This window comes from Panthera leo, chromosome A2, assembly GCF_018350215.1.
Source record: "Panthera leo isolate Ple1 chromosome A2, P.leo_Ple1_pat1.1, whole genome shotgun sequence".
Taxonomy (NCBI): domain Eukaryota; kingdom Metazoa; phylum Chordata; class Mammalia; order Carnivora; family Felidae; genus Panthera; species Panthera leo.
In genome coordinates, this window is record NC_056680.1 from 112,950,929 (window position 1) to 112,972,324 (window position 21,396).

Genomic DNA, 21,396 nt, shown 5'->3' on the forward strand with positions numbered 1-21,396 from the left:
GAGTAGCCACTGGGGGCAGGTTTATTCTTTGATTAGCAAGGAGGTTAATGTTGCTTTCCACTCTGTAGTGCTTTAGCATAGTTTAATGTCATGCTTGGCTGCGCTCCTTGCTTTCATTGTCTAGGATTGCAATGTAATTCTTTGCTCACTCATCACCCTCCTCTTTCTTCCCTGCCCCCATGTCTCCACAGATCATTCTGTGTTTCTCTCCCGTTGGTCACACGCTAAGAGGGAGAGCTCGGAAGTTCCCAGCCATAGTTAACTGCACGGCTATTGACTGGTTTCATGCGTGGCCGCAGGAAGCTCTGGTCTCAGTCAGCAGGCGGTTCATTGAGGAAACGAAGGGAATTGAGGTAATGCCATGTCAACCTCTGAATCTGTGTCTCTCACGCACACACATACACACACACACACACACACACACATTCACTCACTCACCAACCAGAAGTCCTCAATAAAGAAGTAATTTCCAAAATACACCTCCTATAGAAAAGTTAAGCCTTTTGTTTAAGATGGTAAAATCGTCTTTCTTAGTTTACGTTCTATGGAATATGGTGATTGACCTCTTTGTAGCAGGTTGAGAGGTCTGTGCACACATGTGTGCACTTGGCACACGAGTGTGTTCTTACTTAGACTGACTCACCAGAAAGCCAGGATCATTTGTTCCTTGAATCGTAATAGGGTTTGCTGAACATGAATCCTTCAAATACACAAATAAAAACCCAAACAGAAAAGTAGCCACCCATAGTCATGCAATGCTTGATCTTAACAAAGTAAGGCAATTAATTGTTGATTTTTCTCATTACATTAATAATGGGTGAAAAATCAGCACCATGAATTCTGTAGTCACTGAGTCAGATAATGTATCTGTTTCTTTGTCTTAGGGGTTTATGTTTTATAAATTATGTTTGTCATTTGACCATAATGAAATTTGCACATCCTATTACATTTTTAAATGGTTGCATGAAACTAAAAAACAAAAAGCACTTCAAGTGTACTTCCCAATTCAGAGGGAAAAAGGTATCATTTACACTTTCTAGAAATTTTTGATATCTAGTGCCTTTCTGATTAGATAGTTTGGAAGGGTGGTAATTGTGAACATTGCCCATGGAGGCTTGTCTTCTGATTCCACTGAGTGGTAGGGCTAGAATATCTCAGAACCAAAAATAGAATCGGGGCTATGTGAGAGATGATGTCTGTTCCCACTTGAAGCTTTATTAGGAACAGACACATCCCACTGTGGCCTCCCTTACTCCTAAGAGCCTGTCACTTTTCCAAAGAGCCCTTTCCCATTTTGTTGAATTCTCTATCTTTTCATGGCCAGATGGTTGCAAACCTGGACATATTTACATATTTAAGTATTTGTATGCAGCTAGTATTACTGCTTCTTATTTTTATAGATAGCTTTATTGTAATACAGTTTATTGCCTTTTCTAAAATGTCCATTAATCTACTTAAGTGCCGGGAGTGTCAAGGAAGACCTGTCACACAGCATCAAAAACATGCATAGGACAGGGGCGCTTGGGCGGCTTTGTCAGCTGAGCAGCTACCTTCAGCTCAAGGTCATGGTCTCACAGTTGGTGGGTTCGAGCCCCACATCAGGCTTTCTGCTGTCAGCACGGGGCCACTTCAGATCCTCTGTCCCCCTTTCTCTCTGCCCCTGCTCCACTCACTCACTGCCTCTCTCAAAAATAAACTGAAAACATTTTTTAAAAAAAGATGCATATGATAAAGCCTTTATAACATTCAAATACTCCCTCTCTCCTTTTCTCACACTTAAAACATTTCTGTAAATAAATGGAAAAAATGATCTCTTCTGTTTCACTCTTTTTTCCAAATCCAGAAAGTGTTTTCTGTTGCCTGTCTCTTCACTCACCCTTAATGTTGAATGCACTTACCTGGACCTTTAAAACAACAGCAACTGGCTTTCTGGGTAAAGACTGAATAATAGTAATGTATCATTGGATTTTTTGTAAGTATGTTTATTTTGAGAGAGAGTGAGTGAGCAGGAGAGGGGCAAAGAGAGAGGGAGAGAGAATATCCCACACAGGTTCCATACTGTTAGCACAGAGCCTGACACAAGGCTCGAACCCACGAACCCTGAGCTCATGACCTGAGCCTAAACCAAGAGTCAGATGCTTAACCCACTGAGCCACCCAGGCAGGGACCCCTGTAGTTTGATTTTTTTAAGTGATGTTTACTTTTTTCCATTGTTCAGGAGGCCTTGCATAGCACTAAGAACATGTAAGAACATTTGGGGAAATTTATGTAAATTTGTTCTCATGAATAGGTAAGTGGAATGGTAGACACTCCCAGGAGTGGTTACTTTGTCTGCAACACTGCTTGCACCATTTACAGTGTTTTCCTGAAGAGTCAAAAGAACCCTATTTAATGGACATGAGCACTAGCACTAGATAAAGTCTGCCAGAAATATTTTGTACTTTGAAACCTGAAAAACCATCAAACATGACAAGTAATAGTGACACTTGTTAACCCACCAAAATCTCAAGCTCTTGCTAGGCTGACTGCATTACTCGAATTAGGTAGGGCATTGTTCGGTCTAATAATTATAAGAAGGGTTCAAAAATACCAATTTATTAGAGAATCAGTATGTACCTTGGTAGCAAAATTCTGTTTTATACACTTCATTTTATCACACTGGTTCGCTAAAGAAAAGACCAGTACACTTCATTTCTTAATATTAATTTCCCAAATGGAAGGAACCCAAAGCTAGTAACTTGGTTTAACTTAATGTTTGGCACTGTGCTTTTTTTTAAGTTCCTTGCCCTAGCTCCCATGATGCAAGCCTTCTCCTACAAGGTTAGGAGCCACTTCAAAAACAGTTACTGCTGAAGGAGCTCTGATATGCCAGTGACCATTGACATCTGCTGGATGAGGCAGGATTTGCATCATTTTAAGTGCAGAGGGCTCCTGGCAGGTGCTGAGCTCTGTCTCGTGGTATCATGACGCCTCCTATAGGATGCTGCTTGTCAAGGAGGATTTTAAAAGCACTTAACCATTTCTCTTGCGCTGAATTATGCCTAAAAACAGATCAGCTGGATGATTTCATTTCAGTTGAGTGTGCCTGTTTAACTTTGCCACCTTCCCAATTTGCTGCTTAGGAGCAGTAATTATAATTCAGAATGCACGTGTCTGTCTTCTTCTAAAAATGTGTGGTGACTTCTGCAGAGGTCAAAAATAGCTTTTAAGTTTTTTGAATGGGCACTGATTTGCTCATTTTCTTAGATTTGATTTTCATCATTAAGACTGAAAGGTATCAGCATAATTTAGGTGCTTCTTAATTATTGACTTTATTTGTTGAGTATATGATAGTTATCCAAGGTGACCCCTCCAGCCACAGAGAAAGGATTCATTAAAGGCAAGCGGTTTTTTTTGTGGGTTGACGTAGACTTTTCAGTCTGTAGACGCTTAGCACCCAGGGGTATCGGCTGCCTGCATCTAAGTCAAGGGTTGTGCTGCTTTCCTGCTACCTGGTATTGAGCTAAACCACAGCTGTCAGACAACCAAAATAGTTTGGTCCTTAAGTATCACCGGGTATTTATCCACAGGCTTTGTGTCAACTTACACTCCTCACTCCTCAGGTTTGGAAGTGCAGATGAGGAAGGTCATGGTGCGAGGAGGGAGAGAGGGAAAGACGCGCTGGGTATCCCGGGGGACCGGGTTGCACACGCTGTGAGGAGGCAGTTGGGAGGAGTCCTTACCCAAAAGTCCGTGGGTCACAGTTAGGAACCGTCAGGAAACAAGGCAGGACAAACAGGTGTTAAAAGATGAGTACTGTTGTTGGTTTTTGAGTCAAAGTGAATAATAGACATACTTGAGAACTGGGCCTGAGGAAAGCAGAAATTATTGACTGGAAATGAAAAGATGAGCACTGTCACTGAGGAGGAGTGAGATTTGCATCCGGAGGGGTCTCCATTCTCGGAAAGATCAGAGCCAGATGAAGGAGCCCATCCTTTCCGGGCATAGTGGCCGACTGGCAGGTTAAAATTCTCCGTCCTTTTGACGTGATACAACTGAATAATTCCGTAAGGTCAGTACCATCAGCTTTTTCAGGGAAATGACTTCATTCCACCCACCTCCCATCTCTTCAGTTCAGAACTTGTCACAGTGTCTGGTAACAGAAGAATGGTATATTTTACTACCATTTGCCAATCTGATTGTGGAAAATGTCCATTCAAAGAGGTACGTTACTTTACCGCTATACGTGAAGGCTGGCTTCTTCGTTGGTTCTTGGGTTCCTTTTTAAAACAGTAGGGGACAGCACGAAGAGTAGCAAACAACATTTTGTTAGTCATAGGTATGTTAGCAGTGATTTTTTTTTTACTGACTTTTAGCACATTTGTTTTCTTTGAAATATAAATGAGGATTGTTCAATACAAATTTAAAAGTTGAAAGCCTTGTGCAGTAGAAATTCAATGAATTTGGGGGAAAATCTCCTCCTGACGAGTACTGAAGTCATTTTAAAAGATGAAGACAGAAGCAGAGGCAGTCAAAATTATCCTGAATCTGCCTAAGTCTCTAACTGGCTTAAGCCTCTATTCAGACAGATGAGAAAAGGCCCATGTGGTTGTTAACATCCTTCCGCATTCTTCAGCCTGCTTCTCCTTTGTGCATGCGCACCAGTACACTATTCATCATGCATTTCTTTCTCTGTGCACGTTAATCGATTTAAGAACAGAACTGCAAAAACTGGTAGAATGCCACTTTCCAGAGTTTTTGCAGTTAGGGAAACTTTGGGAATCCCCTCTACCTCGAAAGTGGGGTCCACTTATTATAGCTGCCATAGAATCCGGTTACGCTGGTAAGCATCGCTCCCTCCAAGGTATAGTTCTGTGGCTTTCCCGTAGTGCTGGCCTTCCCAGAACCAGCTACGTCATCTGCCTTGGCTGCTCCCTCTGGGAGGCTTGGCTGGGCCCTGTTTGACCTCCTCACCCCCCTCACAGTCCTCAGTTGTTTCTGTGTTTTCATGTTGTGTTGGGGAGCCACTGACACTACCTTTTCATTGCCGAGAAACTCTTCTTGCAGATTGCTGGCTTAGGCTGGACCTGGCCTTGCTCTTGGCCTTGGAAATTAGCCCCTAAAATTAGAGATAAAAATTTAAAAACACGACCAAAGAAACAACAAAATGTATTCGCCAGGCAAAGTGAAAAAACAAAAAAAAAATGAGACACTAGTGTGTGATTTAGAAAAATGTTGGGCGCTGCGTTTAACACTTGGGGCTGCTCTGTCAGGTGGAAGTAATCTTAGGAGGACCAACACTGGTGCCCTGTCACCATCACCAGTGGCAGATGTACCCACCACCACTGCTCACCACCCTTCTAAGCAGGGACCCCGGGCTTGCCCATGGCACAGGTGAGGGGATGCAGGCCATCGTGCAAGATCACTCCGCAGGTAAGGGCGCCCTCAGCACTTTGATGCCAGAACCCCACAGTCTTAAATCCTGCTCTGGACTATTGCAGAAATGTTTGGCTATTCTGAAAAAGGAATCCAGGGAAAGGAAGAAAAGCAGACTAAAAAGGAGTGCCACAAGTCTAAGCTCTGATTTTGTGGGCAGGAGGCAGTACAGGGAGTGCCCTCATTTGTCCCTCTGTACGGAACTGGAAATCTAACCCACGTCGTAGGATTCGAAACCGGCGTCCCTGGCTGCCTCCAGAATCTTTTTTCTCAGAGGGAATCAGCACCATGAGGAGCTCAGGAGAGGTGTTCAAATGCAGTACTGCTCGTTTTATATATGATTAAATTTTATTTAATAAACCAATTTTACAGCCCCAGTATCTAATTAGTTTCTATTATTAACTGCCCCCAAAGGAGCTAAAAAGTACAAACAATAGATTTTAAAACCCAGCAGTTTGGAATCATTAAAAAAATAACAGATATTAACTATGTACTTTTTTTTGTATCTCACCTATGTTTCAATAAAGCTGTAAAAAATTAACATAGAAATAACTTCGGAGGAAAACTTTCATGGTGGATGGTAGGTATAATGACATCACATGTGACAAAATGATCCCAAGGTTAACTTAAAAAAGTTTCCTCCTTTTCACCTCCATTCTCTTTTGTCCCTTCTCCTCCCTTTCCTTGAAGGCAATGCTCTTGAAAGTTGCTCTTGAATTTAAAAGTACAGACCAGTATAATCTTGGGACCAGCTGGTCTAGGGAAGGTATAACATTCTTAGATATTTGATTTGGCGTGGCCTCCGGTGTTGTTTTTCATTTGACTTGTGCTATGTCATTTTCACCAACAGGGACCTACTGGGCATTTGCTCTAAGAGTCGGGTGGTGGGGGGTACTTGGTGTGGCAGTGACTGCTACGGCGTGAGAACCGTAGCTCCAAGGAACAGATATACCTCTGCATTCACAGTGAGCCAGCTGAGAGAGTAAAAATTAAACTTCTGTCTAAATGTGAGGAAAAAGCAGTTTCCTGTGTATATTTGATGATGCGTTGGATACAGCGTTGTTTTCCAGGGCCTCTTAGTGGAGAAACCCTGGTTTTAGAAACCATTTGATACTGGCAGTTTGCTTATTTGTATTTTTGCTTTCCCCATGATGGGCTGCTAAATGACTAGAGAATGGGATCAGCTGGTTTTCATTAGGGGCCAAATGTAGCAGGAGTGATATTCTTCATTTGGGTCTCTGAAAACGAAAAATACGCATTGCATTGCCTTTTCTGCAGCCGCATCGGCAGCCATGTCCTCCCTGCACTCCCCAACCCCCCCCAAAAAAAAAGAAAACTGGAGATAAATGAATGGCAGAATAAATAATTTATGCTAATGAAATTACTGCAATTAGTAGTTCTACAATGACCCTTTTAAAAGCCACAGCTGTTAATGTCAGGAAGTGCTGTCACTACTGACCTTATCATAAGAGAAAGTGACAAATTGAGAATGCAGGGAAGACCAGTCATCAAAGAGGTCTGTTCTGGAACGATTAGAGTTTTCTGAAAAACAGTGTGAATTACAACCAGCTGCTCCCTGGCTCTGCAAGTCTCCCATGCTGTGCCATTTTGTTAAGCCCGATAACAATAGTTATTTTGCCCCATTGAGACAAGTTGTCTCGGGCCACTTCCAGCTCTACCGGAAACCACTTCTTCCATCGCAGATTTACAAATGAAACTGTTGTCAGAGAGAGCTTTTCAGGGCAGCCTAGGAGCCTCCTCATAAGGATCATGGTTGGGCAGAGGCCAGGTCCTCCCCCGCAACCCGCACCCCACGTGAGGAGGTCGGACTTGGCCAGGGAAGGATTTACACTGTAAAAGACATGTGCTCACTTTTAGTTCATTCAAACAAGATAGGACAGGGATGAATTTTCTCTCTGTGTTTATTTTGCAGTGAAGCCCTTTTAAAGATAAAATCCCTCAGAGGATCTTATTTATACGGAGTTCTCTAACTTCCTTATAAGTTTAGATTCTGAGTCCACTATTTGGTAACATGCACATAGCTCAGAACTAGAGAATGCAGAATATTGAGGGTTTGCATCATTCTGTATTTGACTTTGGTTTTAAAAAAACAGAACATTAATTTTAATTTAGTGAGATGGATAGGCAGAGCAACCCCATATATACATATTTGAAACCCACTCACGGATTTGTCATGATGTTGGGAGGCTGTTAGACGTCGCCCAGGAGCAGTTGTTGTTCAGCACCAGGAACTGGCCTGTCTCTTAGCACACCCGGGTTGTAATATTAATGGTGCAGGTTTGAAACATTTAACTGCATCACCAGCCACTTGTGTGCAATTTTCCCAAAGATGTGTGAGCATTATTGACAACACTTTGGTAAATTATGTGTGACTTTCCTAAGAGTTGGTGTAGCTCATTTAATTCATATTAATTGATTTTTAGGCTTCCCTTGATTAATTGAACCTGGTTCATCTTGTACAGAATGCAATAAATAATCATTAAAATGAGGGAGATGTGACTCCACAAATTAAAAAGTTAACTACTTCAGAAGTCATAGAGGACAAAACAGAAAGAATAGTATAGTGGGGGGGGGGAGTTCTCTAGTAAATCTTCTAGGAGCAGTTACTCATTTTCTTTTTTTTTTTGTTTGTTTTTTCCAAATGAAAATATAAATGGCATTTTTCTCCCAGAAGCAATGAGTTTTATACCTTCCCATCCTGTTTGTTTTCCCATGGGTTCTTAAAAAAACACATTTGTCAGTTTGGGTTGTGTGTGTGTGTGTGTGTGTGTGTGTGTGCGCGCGCGTGACTGCTACAGTGTAGTTTGAAAGCAACACCAAAAATACTTTTTAGAGTACTGTGTCTCAGTTTCACCATTTTTTTCTTTCACATACTTGATAGATAAAAAGCAATTTGGGAAAAGCTTTGTTTGTGTTATATGTTGGCTTTGGGTTTGGTATGTGGAGGGCACAAAAATCCTTTGCCCTACTTGGCAAAGCTGAATGCTTTATTGTTATCTCTCTCATCCTGTGGCTATCTCTTAAAGACTGAGTAAGTTTTTCCAGATCCTGCCGTAATTTGTTCTGGCTTTTAGGAAAAGATACTCCATAATTTTGCTGATTCTTTTTTTTTTTTTTAATTACATTTTTGTTTTAACTTGAGAGAATTGCATATGAAATACAGTGTTTATGTTTTCAGGCACTGGACAAAGATTCTATTAGCCTCTTCATGGCCCACGTTCACACTAGCGTGAATGAAATGAGTACCCGGTATTACCAGAATGAGAGAAGACACAACTATACCACCCCAAAGAGTTTTCTAGAACAAATATCACTGTTTAAGAATCTGTTGAAGAAGAAACAAAAAGAGGTATCCCAGAAGAAAGAGCACTTGGTGAATGGCATCCAAAAGCTGGAAACCACAGCCTCTCAGGTATGACTAGGATGTGTTATTACTGAGTAAAATGTGTGCTCTTAAAATTAAAAAATGCACACTTACTTTTGATGCAGCATTTCAACCCGTTTATATAAGATGCTTACTGCTTAAATTCACAGTTTAGTGACACACACCAAAAAAACAGCGTTCATGCTTTCATAAGTCTAGAAAGGGATTGGCCAATTATTCTGTCATGCTGGTTTCAAGAGATGCCTTCCCTTGTTGGCCTGACTCAGGACAGGGCAGCGAAGAGATGTTGAGGAACAGGCACAGCTCACTCCTCTGTTACATTCGCTGGCTTTGGTGCCCTGGGTTTATAGTTAGGAATTTTGTCACACTGGAATGGAAGTAGGATCCCTTTTGGTTTCAGATTCTAAAGCCCCTCCCCCCCAGGGAGGCATTATTTCCTGTCTGATGACATGATGTGGTTTGTTCAGATTGAGGTCCCTAAGCAGAGCCGCTTCCTCTGACCCTGGTGTCTCATCTCCTTTTGGCCTCCATCTCTCTCCGTTTAAAGTATCCTCTGTAGCCTTCATCCTCAATCTGCCTGCTCCCTTGAAGGATGGTAACTTTAACCTCCAGGAGTAAATTAGGAGAGAATTAGCACACATGTTAACCATGTGTGGGTCTTTCCATCTGTCCTCTCATCTCCTTGTTGAAAAGTAAACAAGTATATGAAGTAGGTGTTGCTACTCTAATTTCATAGATGAGACAGAACCAGCCACAGAACCTGTGAGGCTGGAGTTGGAACCCAGATCTGTATTACTCTCAAGTTCAGGTATTGAGATTTTAAAGCTCCCTGTGCTGCCTCTCGGTGACTGGGGGAGAAAAGAATTAGAATGAGAAATTGTGGAGACTTTGGAAACTGGCCCAGCTTTCTCTGAGCCACTTGGGCTCTGGAGTTGGTGAGGGGAAAATTCTCCATGGTGGTCCCTTCAAGACCAAGAATTCCAGTAGACTTCTTCAGAGTATTGTCATCTTGGACGGACTCATATGCTTCTCAGGAGATTGGGCCAGTTTTCGCCCCACGTGTGCTGAATGGCCTGTTTATGTCCAGGCTAGAAATAAGCCACAAGCCAGTTGGAGAAGCCTGCAGTGGCACCTCTCACTCTGAAGGCCTGTCCGGCCACACCCTTCACGTGTCCATAGGCCAGAGCGTCTCTTGCCTCTGTGCCCTTCATCTTGTAAACCAGGAACGGCTCTCGGTGAAGCGTTGATCTGTACATAGTGAGTAGATGGACCACGACTGGGAAAGAGAAACCAACTGAGAAGGTTTCCAGGCCAGTTTCCAGGATGTGGTGATGTAAGAATAGTTGTTGGGAAGCCCGCCAAAGGATATACCTGTATTTGTGCATCTTTCCCTTTTCCTTCAAAAAATGTTTTTACTCTTTTTGTGTACATGTTACCTTACTCTTTTACTCTTTGCCTTCTTTCTCTTTCCTTCTTCTTTCTCACTACCTTTCCAGTTCCCTCTCTTTCTCTTCGTGAAGACCTTCCTAGGAGTCCTATAGAGCTAGGAGATCATGAGTGCAGGAGATGTGTGTCCCAGAGCATCTGTGTACCTTTGAGCAATGTCCCAAACCGCACCTGTGGAAATGCTAGTGTTGACTAAACTAAACCGTTTAGCGTTGACTAAACTAAACCGTCAGTACTGGTGGGGCAGCCCTTGGCTAAGGAAAAAAAATGGCCTCTGCCATACTTAGAGTCTCCTTCCCAAAAAACAGAGCAAAGAGGATAAAAACAGAGTGGCGTCCATGGTGGCAGCATCTCAGCCATAGGGAAAAAGAAGAGGCTGGGGGAGAGGAAGAAAGAAAGGGACTGGTTATTGATGGTGCCTGCCAAGTTTAAGGATGCTTGGGTCTCCTTATTCCCCCTTGGCTAGAAACATCAGGCAGAAAGTCTAAGAAGACGACATATGAAGTGTTAATTGAAGGACACTGATGATTTCTTTTCAGTAGGTGTTTGTACGTATAATGCTTTCAATAATATCAGAGGACTGATTGGAATATTTCATAGTTCCCTAAGAGTTTTAAAAGCCTATTTATTATAGAAAAGAAGCGTACTTTCTTAGGTGGGCATTTGGAAAGCCCTACCATGTAAGATAAGGCCGTGTGTGGAGCAGAATGTCTTCATGTTGAAACTTGTGTTCTGTTAAGATCTGCCTGAAGTTAATTCCACAGAGGTGAATATCCGTGCCATTTGAAATATGTGTCTAAACCTCAGCACTGTGTATTCATTGGAGTAAAGCCATAAATTCCCATTAGAGCCGCATATCCCCTCTCTAGATGTCAGCTTAGATCATCACAGATAGCTTAGTGACCTGTCTTCACGGCGAGGCCTCGCTCCCAGGGCTTGAGTCACTAGACTCTTCAGACCTAACAGCTTCCTCAGAAACGGAAATCAGGGCTTGAAATAACAGTTTCCTCCTAGTCTCTTAGATGATTCTTTGGATTGTAACCTAACATGCGACTAGTTTCCCATGGCTAAAAAGAAAAGACAAGCAAATGTCACTGTGCATTATTACCCTGAGTTCACAGAGAGGCTAAAAAATCCATCTTAGCTTAAACTATAATAACTAGTAAAGGTAACAGTAATAGTAGTAATTGTTCCATTTGAGCAGAGGTTTGAAGAGTCCTTGGATATATTAGTGAGATGTTGTTCCACAGGATGAACCCCCTGGAGTGCCTGTAGCAACTGAGTCAAAGTAAGTGGTTATAATTATTCTCTGCTTCTTTGATTTTTGTAAACATAGTAACCTACTTCCGGAAAAAAAATGGAATTAAGCTAATGCTCATGATATTTAAAACTGCTTCCATGTGTCTCCAAGAGCCGAGTCATGTTTGTTTCCCAGCACTTGACTTCTGCTTTGCTTTACGTGATTCTCAAACTTAGGAACCTAGTGGTACCTTGTCAACCTCATGAAATCCCAATTACGAGGGCAGAATCATTCTTTAGAGAAGATAAATTTGTTGATGCCTCAGAAAGACTTGAGTTCCTCAAGAGTTGAGTGAGGCCAGGAGCAGCAGTCCCCATCTAGGACACTCACTGCTCTTTGACCCCACCCCTTATGATGCCCACAAGGCCCTTGTGGTTTGCCTTTCTGTAGTAGGTGTTAAGTTGAATGTTGTATGAGGTGGAAGAAACTAAGAGGACCATTTCCTAGAGAATAGACCTGTCTGTAGGCATTTCCATCAAAGTGAGTAACGGATTCAATGAAACTGATAGTAACTCATAACGGCCAGGGAGTACCGATGTCTCAACTTCTCTGAGCCTTTCATGGTGTTCCCTTGGAGAGCGCAAACCATGGTTCCTCCAGCTTGCCACCAAGCAAGTCTTCCTGTGGCCTCTGCTGCCTTGAGCCTGTGGCCTGCCTTTACAGGACCAGAAAAGCTGGGGGCATGAGTGATAGGTGCTTGAGTGACACGTACGCAGGTGGGCACAGCTGTTGATGTTTCCCTGACTGCACAGACTGAGGGGAGAAGGTAAATTTCTAGCTGGTGCTGACATAAATTACATTTTTCAGAAAGGAATCAGAAAACACTGTGCTGTTTGTTCCTCTGTGGGGGGGAAGCGGGGCTGTGTTTTTGCACATGGGACTAAAGTCAGAACAGGGGAGGAAGAGATAAAAGATGCAGGCTGATAGGGATCTGTGAACTCATTTAAAAAAATAAGCTGTATCTGATATTTGTCATTCCCAACGCAAGTTACTTGGACATAGTGACTTTTCCTTCAGGTGGGAGATCTGAAAGCCAGACTTGCCTCTCAAGAAGCTGAGCTGCAACTGAGAAATCGTGATGCCGAAGCTCTGATCGCAAAGATCGGGCTCCAGACGGAGAAAGTGAGCCGGGAAAAGGCCATTGCCGACGCTGAGGAGCGAAAGGTCAGGCTAATTCCACCATTTAGAGTGCTGAGCTATATTTAGCACAAAATAAACCTTTGTAGGTGAACAATTTTGAACAACTTCCTCTCCAGGGAGCATAAAATCTAAAGAATTATTATAGTTACACATGTAACAGCATTTCACACCATGATTACCACTTGACCTTTCTTTACATTATGCATTTTCCCACCCTTTTAGCTCTTTTAATGATATGAAAGAACAATAAATAGTGAGCTCATTCAAGCATATAATGGATGTGGATCTTGAACATCAGGCCTATTTGTAATACAGTAAAGGTCATGAAGTCACCTCTGAGGTTTCTAAAGGTTTTCAGTTTTTAGGCAAATTGAACAACTCAATTGTTAACAAAGCCCAATTCCATCACTTTGCAAGATGGTTTTTCAAATTTTTCCTTTTAATAATACAACTTGAGTTTATTATTAAATCCTAAGCTAAATTTCTTCTTTTTGATTCGATTGAGAACCTGGCATTTTATATTACATTTTACTGTTGCAAATAATTACTCTTAAGATTATACAGATTCTGCTTTCTTTTGTACCTGGGTTTCTGGCAATTCTGAAATAAATACAACTTCTTTGTCCTCTTCTTTTGCCAGACCTTGGGCCACAAATGGAAGGTATTTTTGTATATCTTATTTGTTTAGAAATTGAATATGTTTGTTTGAGATAAATTCTCTCATTTGGGACAAAAGATTATAATCAGGGATTAGTTGATAAAAAAAAGGTAAATTATAAACATGCTTATAGCTTTTGAGTCAGTAGCTTTTATGTTATTATCCTAGTGTTTTATGATGCCAGAAATACTTGAGTTCTTCTAGTGGTATTGCCATTCATTCATAGACAATTGAGTTGGGCTTTCCCCCCCTATTTTCTAATAGGTATTGAGCATGTTTACTGGTAGCTTACACAACTAAAGAGTTGAGATGTACACTGAAAATCAGAATGCTGAATAGTTTTTTTTTAATACTTGTTTTTAAAGTTGTATGCTACATTTGGCATGGCCAATGGGCATATAATTCCTAATTTGTTAATAAGTGTTTCCATTGAGTTTCAGAGAAGCAGAGGATGTCCTTAAAATTGTACTATATTATGTTAAGCAATTAGGTATCCCATATGATGTGATTATCATAAACCATTTCCACCCAAGGGATATTTTTCAAGCATTGCGCAAATAAGTGACGTGCTAGTACTTGTTAGATTATAATCTATCTCTCGAGATACCTTTTAGAGATCCATAAAACACTCCAGAGGTATTTTCACATTTTGTATGTGAATTCCTAAGGCAAAATCATCCTTACAAAGAGGGAAAAAATGCTTTAGCAAATGAGAACTCTTCTGACTGGTTGTTTTATGAAGTTCTTCAAACATGAAAAAGACACTATTTCTATATCTAATCCATACCAAGAAATAAACATATTTTCATTTTACCCCTGATGGTTACTTTACTTAATTCTCAATAACAAATACTAACTGAGCAACTATTTTTGCCTGGCACAGTTCTAGGCTCTTGAGCATAGATGACGTACAAGGCACCCTCAGGTAGCTTACATTATAATGGAAAAGACTGGGAGCAGACAAGTGACAAGGGATTTGGGGTTAGTGATGAGGGCTAAGATAAAAATCAAATCGAGGTGATGCTAGAAGGGACTGTTTTAAACTGGCTGCTCACGGAAGGAGAATTATTTGTAACTAAACCATGTATAGAGATTCAAGGAACTCATCAATTGGAGCATGTGCTGTGAGCTCACATTTTGTTCAGCAGTGTGCTAGGTTCTACATAGTTATTAAATGGGTGCATATGGGCACTGTGATCCTATAAAATTGGGATTTCAAGTCTTGACCCATGAGAAGTTATTAAAAAGTACATTGCCATATTTAATATAACTAAGCAAATACTGACTGCCTTTCTGTGTGCCTTGATAGTCCTTGTAGAGCAGCAGGTTAAAATTGTTCCTTGAGATTCATAAAATCATCAAGAGCCATCCAAACTGCTGACATAACCAGTGGTGACTTCAAGTAACCCCAGCGCCATGAAGCCTATGAAAATTACTTCTTCCGTCTCTGTTTGGTTTACCAGTTCCCAATTCTAAGGTTCCAAATTGTCTGATCTCTTTCATATTGCTTTCTTTGTTGAGTGTAACCCTCATGAGTTAAAGTACCTTCTAAATCACAGGGCTAATATAATCTCCTCAAAAGTTATCATCCTCCTTGATTTTGAATGGTCTTCAGATTTTGTGTGTTTCTATTCTAAATGTGGGTATAGCTGGGTTTTGAAGGACTGTCTGGGATTTCTCATACTCTGAAGGCAAATAAGAGCAGTTTATTAGATTGCTAGGACTTCTAGAAAAAAATATCATAGACTGCATGGCTTAACCTACAGAAGTTTATTTTCTCACAGTTCTGGAGGCTGGATGTTCAAGATCAAGATATTGACAAGCTTGGTTTCTCCCCTTGGCTTGCACATGGCCGCGTTCTCACTGTCTTCACTTGGTCTTTCCTCTGTGTACACATCCCTGGTATCTCTTGTGCCTGTTCAGATTTCCTCCTTTTATAAGGACACCAGTTAAACTGACCTAGGGCCCACCCTAATGGGCTCATTTTTAGCTTAATCACCTCTTTAAAGGGCATGTCTGCAAATACAGTCATATTCTAGGGGTGCCTGGGTGGCTCAGTCAGTCAAGTGGCCGACTTTGGCTCAGGTCATGATCTCACAGTTTGTGGGTTCGAGCCCCGCGTCAGACTGTGTGCTGACAGCTCAGAGCCTGGAGCCTGCTTCAGATTCTGTGACCCCTTCTCTCTCTGCCTCTCCCCCACTTGTGCTCTCTCTCTAAAAAATAAATAAACATTAAAAAATTTAAAAAAATATAAACATATTCTGAGGTACTAGGGTTAGGACTTTGCCATATAAATTTCTGGGTGGACATATTTCAGCTTCTACTAAGCCATTGCTATTCCACTTCTTCCATGTGACCCACCATTAAATTTCATGAACCATTTGCAAGGAGCTTTTGACTAATAGCAGAAAAGCTCTGTGTACCCAAGAATGGGAGTATCTCCCGAACACTGCTTTAACAGACTGTAGTCAAGAGAAAGCCCACATTCCAAATGATCTGTGTCACTCTTCCCTCCTTCCCCAAGTTGAACCTTGCTGAGCACCACCCAGGAGTCATGGTGTGGAGGCAGTTGGACAGTGAGGCTCGAGGCTCTGCACGTCACTAAGATACACAGTATTTTCACTATTCCAGTGTCACCTGAAATACACAAATTATTGTACATGTACCTTAGAATTCTTGTGCAGGAAGAATTAAGTTCTAACTTAAGTTGTAAGTTAGGAACTTCTAGTATCATAACTGTAGCACTGGTCACCAGGATCCAGTCCCCGTGGGGGTTGGTTCCTGTGGTAATGGTGATTGTGGCATGTGACATGTAAACAAAAGTGCGCAGAAGGTATCGGGAATGAAAAAACAGCTGACCAACCTAGGGCATTTTTTTTCATTTTCTTTCGTGGGTTTTTATTAATATTCAAGATTGCCCTGATTATAAAAATTACCCAAAGGAATGATACTCCATGAAGTGTAAAGGAGTCAGAAGGAGAAGAATAACAACTCTCAGTCTCACAGAAATAGCACTTAAAAGTGCTTCGGGCATCTGGGTGGGTGGGTCAGTCAGTTAAGCCTCTGACTCAACTTCGGTTACTGGGATCCGTCTCTGCACTATGAGTCCTTGGGATTCTCTTTCTCTCCCTTTCTCTCTGCCTCTCCACTCCTTTCTCTTTCTCTCTTGAGATAGATAGATAGATAGATAGATAGATAGATAGATAGATAGATAGATAGATAAAAAGATATACTCTTCTAGTACTAAAAATCTCTATTATGGAGACCATTTTTATTTTATCTTGATTATTATTATTTTTTTACTGTTACTTTTTATTTAAACTTTAGGTGGTTAACCTACAGTGCGATACTGGTTTCAGGAGTAGAATTCAGTGATTCATCGCTTACATAGAATACCCAGTGCTCATCTCAAGTGCCTCCTTAATACCTATTACCCATCTCCCACTGACCTCTGTCCATCAACCCTCAGTTTGCTGTCTATTGTTAAGAGTCTCTTGTGCTTTTTTTCCCCTCTCTCCTCACCCCCTTCCCATATGTTCATCTGTTTTATTTCTTAAATTCCACATGAGTGAAATCATACAATACTTGTCTTTCTCTGATTAACTTATTTTGCTCAGCGTAATACATTCTAGCTCCACCCATATCATTGCAAATGGCAAAATTTCATTCTTTTTGATGGCTGAGTAATATTCTACTGTATAGACATACCACATCTCCTTTATCCATTTATCAGTCGAATGGACATTTTGGCTCTCTCTCTAAAGTTTGGCTATTATTTTTTTAAAAAATATAATTTATTGTCAAGTTAGCTAACATACAGTGTATACATGTATGTATGTACGTATGTATGTATGTATAGTGTGCTCTTGGTTTTGGGGGTAGATTCCCATGACTCATTGCTTACATACAACATGGAGTTCTCATCCCAACGAGTGCTCTCCTCAATGCCCATCACCCATTTTCCCCTCTCCCCCGCCCCCCGCATCAACCCTCAGTCTGTTCACTGTATTTAAGAGTCTATCATGTTTTGCCTCCCTCTCTGTTTGAAACTATCTTTCCCCTTCTCTTCCCGCATGGTCTTCTATTAAGTTTCTCAAGTTCACATATTTTAAATGATGCTCTTATAAATGATAACAAACAGCATTTATAGATTGTATCCTTATAGAAGGTAAATAACCCTGAGGTATTAATTCACTCACCTCTGCTCTCCCTTTGTTCTGCAACAGTGTTGTCTAGCACACCAAAAATGTATTCTTAGAATTTTCATTGGCCATTCCTGGAAGTTTTGACAGTTGTGGTTTTTGAGTAGTTCTCGATAAGCATGCAGAGTTTTCTTATTTACATTACAGTAGCTGTGTATGTATTGGCAAGAGATCACATCTCTACCCTGAACCAATTATGTTCATAAAAGGTGCAGTATACAGCAAAATAATGGTTAGTCAGAAGAATGGTAATTACTGCTAATAAAGCTGTAGTAGACAATATAATTTGTTGTAAGCACTATTTAATTTTATGGCATAGTTACACCTGTTCATTCCAAACACATCTGAAGAAATGCACTTTTCTTCACACGTTAAATGCCCTAGTCACCATCGCTGAAAGAGCCATCCCCCATGGTGACTGGATCCCTGTGCCCAATGGCACAGCTTTGAAACTGCAGTTCCTGCTTGGGATCAAAAATTTACTCTTCCTGCCCATTCAAATTCTGTTATGTCTCCTAAGAGGGGGAGGAGGATAAAAATTCCAAAGCTTCTCCCTTGATTTTGGTTCAAGTTTACCAGCATGGCTTCCCTGTATGCATAACATATGTGTTCATGTCACGAAACTGATGCCACACCCTCTTGGGCACATGAAGAGAGTCCCTGGACCTTCAACGGTAGTGTGGATATCAGTGTCGTTGACAGACAGAAATGGGCTATTGTAGCCAGAGTTTCTTACCAGGTCCTTAGAGAAACCAGTAATTAGTCTTTATAAAAATTATATCTTTGGTTAAGTATACATAGAAATAACTATATCTTCTAGTCAGTTGAACAGAAAAAGCTTCACATTTATTCTTAAAGACTAGCCAACATAGCTTTTAGGCAAATGTAAACAAAAATTAGAGATTTCTAGCAAGAGTATTTTCTGTCGGTGTTACTGAGCCAGCCTGGATTTCCACTTATCCAGGACACTCAGAAAAAGAAAATTGAAGAGCAAAGGGATCGCTACCTTGAATTTATTATTAGCAGCACCTTTTAATTAGATTAGCCAAAGCCCTTCTTGGAGCAGTTAGATACTTGAGTACATTTGCATTGGGATTTGTCACTATATTTCATGCATATACAAAGCTTTGTGCACACACTGAGACTGAGAGAAATTCATCTTTAGGGCACGTTCCTCGCCTGTTCTAAAGAGAACCAGATGAACTGTTGAACAGCGCATCTGAGTCAGCCTACATTCTTCAGTAGTGATATTTCAGGTGGTGATTTGTGTTTGTGGGTTTGTGTGCTTTCCTCTCTGATTAGGTGACAGCCATTCAGACTGAAGTGTCCCAGAAACAGCGAGAGTGTGAAGTCGACGTACTCAAGGCTGAGCCTGCACTGGTGGCTGCAACAGCTGCACTCAATACGCTCAACAGGGTAAAGATGATCACAGGGCTTGCGGGATTCCTCCAAATAGTTTTTAAAGGTTCTCAGAGTTTGAATAACAGGACCCAGAGTGAATTCTGTGCAACCAAAGAGTTTTTAGAAAGGAAAACGAGTCCCACAAAATACTGAAGTGGGAACAAACGTTCGAGGTCATCATTAATAGTGTGACTTCCTTTCCCATGCGGGAGTCTGTCCTGCCACAGCCTGACAGTCAAGTCTCCTTTTGAATACTTGTAACACCATGGGATTTATACTTTCATAAGAGGCAGTTCTATTGTTAGCAACTGGATTTGGCCCAAATCCAGTTGTCATATTATGTGTTGCTTTAAGAACTAAGTGAAGATTCTTTATTTCCTCTGGATATAAAAAGTGGCATTAACGAGACACCCTCATGAAAAGAGCAATGCACTAGGAACAAAGACACCTAGTTTTGGCTCACATCACTTTTCCTGGTTTCACCTTATTAGCAAAACCTCATTGAGCATTTGAATTCCCCGAGGAGAAAATCATCTGTGATAGTCAGATGGGTATTGTGAGGAAAAGTAGAATTGTGGGCAATTTATTTTAGGAGCCTGCAGCTGGTTTTGTGCTGGGTTCTACTGGGCCTCCAGGGAGAATCCGGGGGATTACCAAGCCTGACGTTCTTAAGATTCAACTTCAAAGAGTAGAGGATCCAGACCTTAACTGCCTTTCAAAAAAATATTCACCTGCTTTTTCTAAGGTTTTCTTTTTCTTTTTTTGAGGAAAGCGATTACTATGATCATAAAGTTATTATCTACATGGATATTTCTTACAGTATTAGCATAAAACTGAAAACTTTAAAAGAATATAAATATACCATGATAGAAGATTGACCTTTATGTATTCAAATACTCTGGTGCCATTAAAATATTGTTGCATAGTATTTAGTGACATGAGAAAATGTCCGTGATCTATTAAGTGAATAAAGCAGATTACAAAATAGGATATACAATATGATTTTTTTGTAAGAACATGCTTGTGCATTGAGAAATTAGAAAAAATAAGCAATAATAGTAACTTATTATCTCTTAGAAATGGAATTTTATGTTTTTTTTCTCAGCACTGGCATATGTATTTTCTTCTTTGTGCTTTTCTATATTTGAAACTCTATCTTCAAATGTATTATCAGTCACTTAGACAAAATAAATTAATGTCACTTAAATATAAAGCTCACTGTATTTATAAAAAAGATGAAGATATTTGCAAATTATGAAGGAGGTTAGGTAGCTCTCAGTTACTATTAACACATTTTAAGTTTTGCTTCATTTTCACATCCTTTCCCTTCTTTGCAGTCATTTCCCAAGTAAATAGGCAGTTTGCGGTAATGGAGAAGAATCAGGTTGAATCAGGGTTTTGTAAGCAAGAGTATATGAGGTAGTTTATGAAATGTCACAGGAAATACTTTGTTTTTTTTTATATATACTACTCATAATATTAATTCCTGCCCCAAAGTATTTGCCTTAACACTTGTAGGTTATACCCTTAATGTTGTCTTTGGAGTAAATTAAGATTTTGACCAGAGGAGATTAAGAAGTTGTCCAGAGAGCAGGTTCAAGCTCTACAGGTAGCTTCCCAGTTGAGAGGCATCATAGTATAATGGAAGAGATTTCTTGTGCAGAAAAAACAAAACCAAGAGGTTCTGGACCAAGGGGTTGATGTTTCTGGGAGGCCCTGGTTAAAATGTAGACGTATTATGTAGGTGGGATAGAACCCATAAACACCTTCAAAACTTTGTTTATCAAATTGCCTGGGCTCAGGGAGCAAGGCTCTGCGGGGCTGGTATATCAGAGGGAGAATTTTTTGGAAGCCAAAAAGACCAGTGCTGTTTCCGGAGTATCAGAAAAGTGTCCGGGGAAAAGTGAGCCTGCTGGGGTCCCAAGGTGGAATCACTGGGTGGCAAAAACTGCCAAGCTGAGACCGGTGTGACACGGAGAGGACAGACCAGCTTGATCAGCTAACGGCTCTTCCCCAGACCTCCCCTGGTCTTCATTGTGGGTGTGCTTTTTCTTCAGGGCAATCTCACTGAGCTGAAAGTCTTTCCCAACCCACCGAACGCCGTTACCAACGTTACGGCCGCTGTGATGGTCCTCCTGGCTCCCCGGGGCAGAGTGCCTAAAGACCGAAGTTGGAAAGCAGCTAAAGTCTTCATGGGAAAGGTTATCAGACAGCCTGGCAAGATGAAAATCCCAGACACTTTGTGTTCTTAGTACCGTGGTCATATTTGACAGCAAAAGCTGTTCAAACTGAAGGAAATTACCTGCATCCTTATCGAGTGTAACCTACTGTGTGTTCTCTAGACTTAGAGAATTTTTGTTTGCCAAGTTGGAGGTTAGCTTGGGGTTGTAGCAGACCTAGGTCAACACTAGCAGCACGTGGAAGGTTG

General features: G+C 41.0%; 1 protein-coding gene across 2 annotated transcripts in view; it reads left to right on the top strand.

Moving 5' to 3' along the window:
• DNAH11 (dynein axonemal heavy chain 11) overlaps positions 1 to 21,396 on the top strand; it is a 358,932-nt gene that overhangs the window by 228,850 nt on the left and 108,686 nt on the right. For both annotated transcript variants that reach the window (XM_042919849.1, XM_042919858.1), the window contains 5 exons: positions 192 to 353; positions 8,615 to 8,848; positions 12,585 to 12,731; positions 18,870 to 18,983; positions 21,026 to 21,169. In XM_042919849.1, coding sequence (XP_042775783.1) covers positions 192 to 353; positions 8,615 to 8,848; positions 12,585 to 12,731; positions 18,870 to 18,983; positions 21,026 to 21,169 — 801 coding nt within the window. The remainder of the gene's footprint in view (positions 1 to 191; positions 354 to 8,614; positions 8,849 to 12,584; positions 12,732 to 18,869; positions 18,984 to 21,025; positions 21,170 to 21,396) is intronic.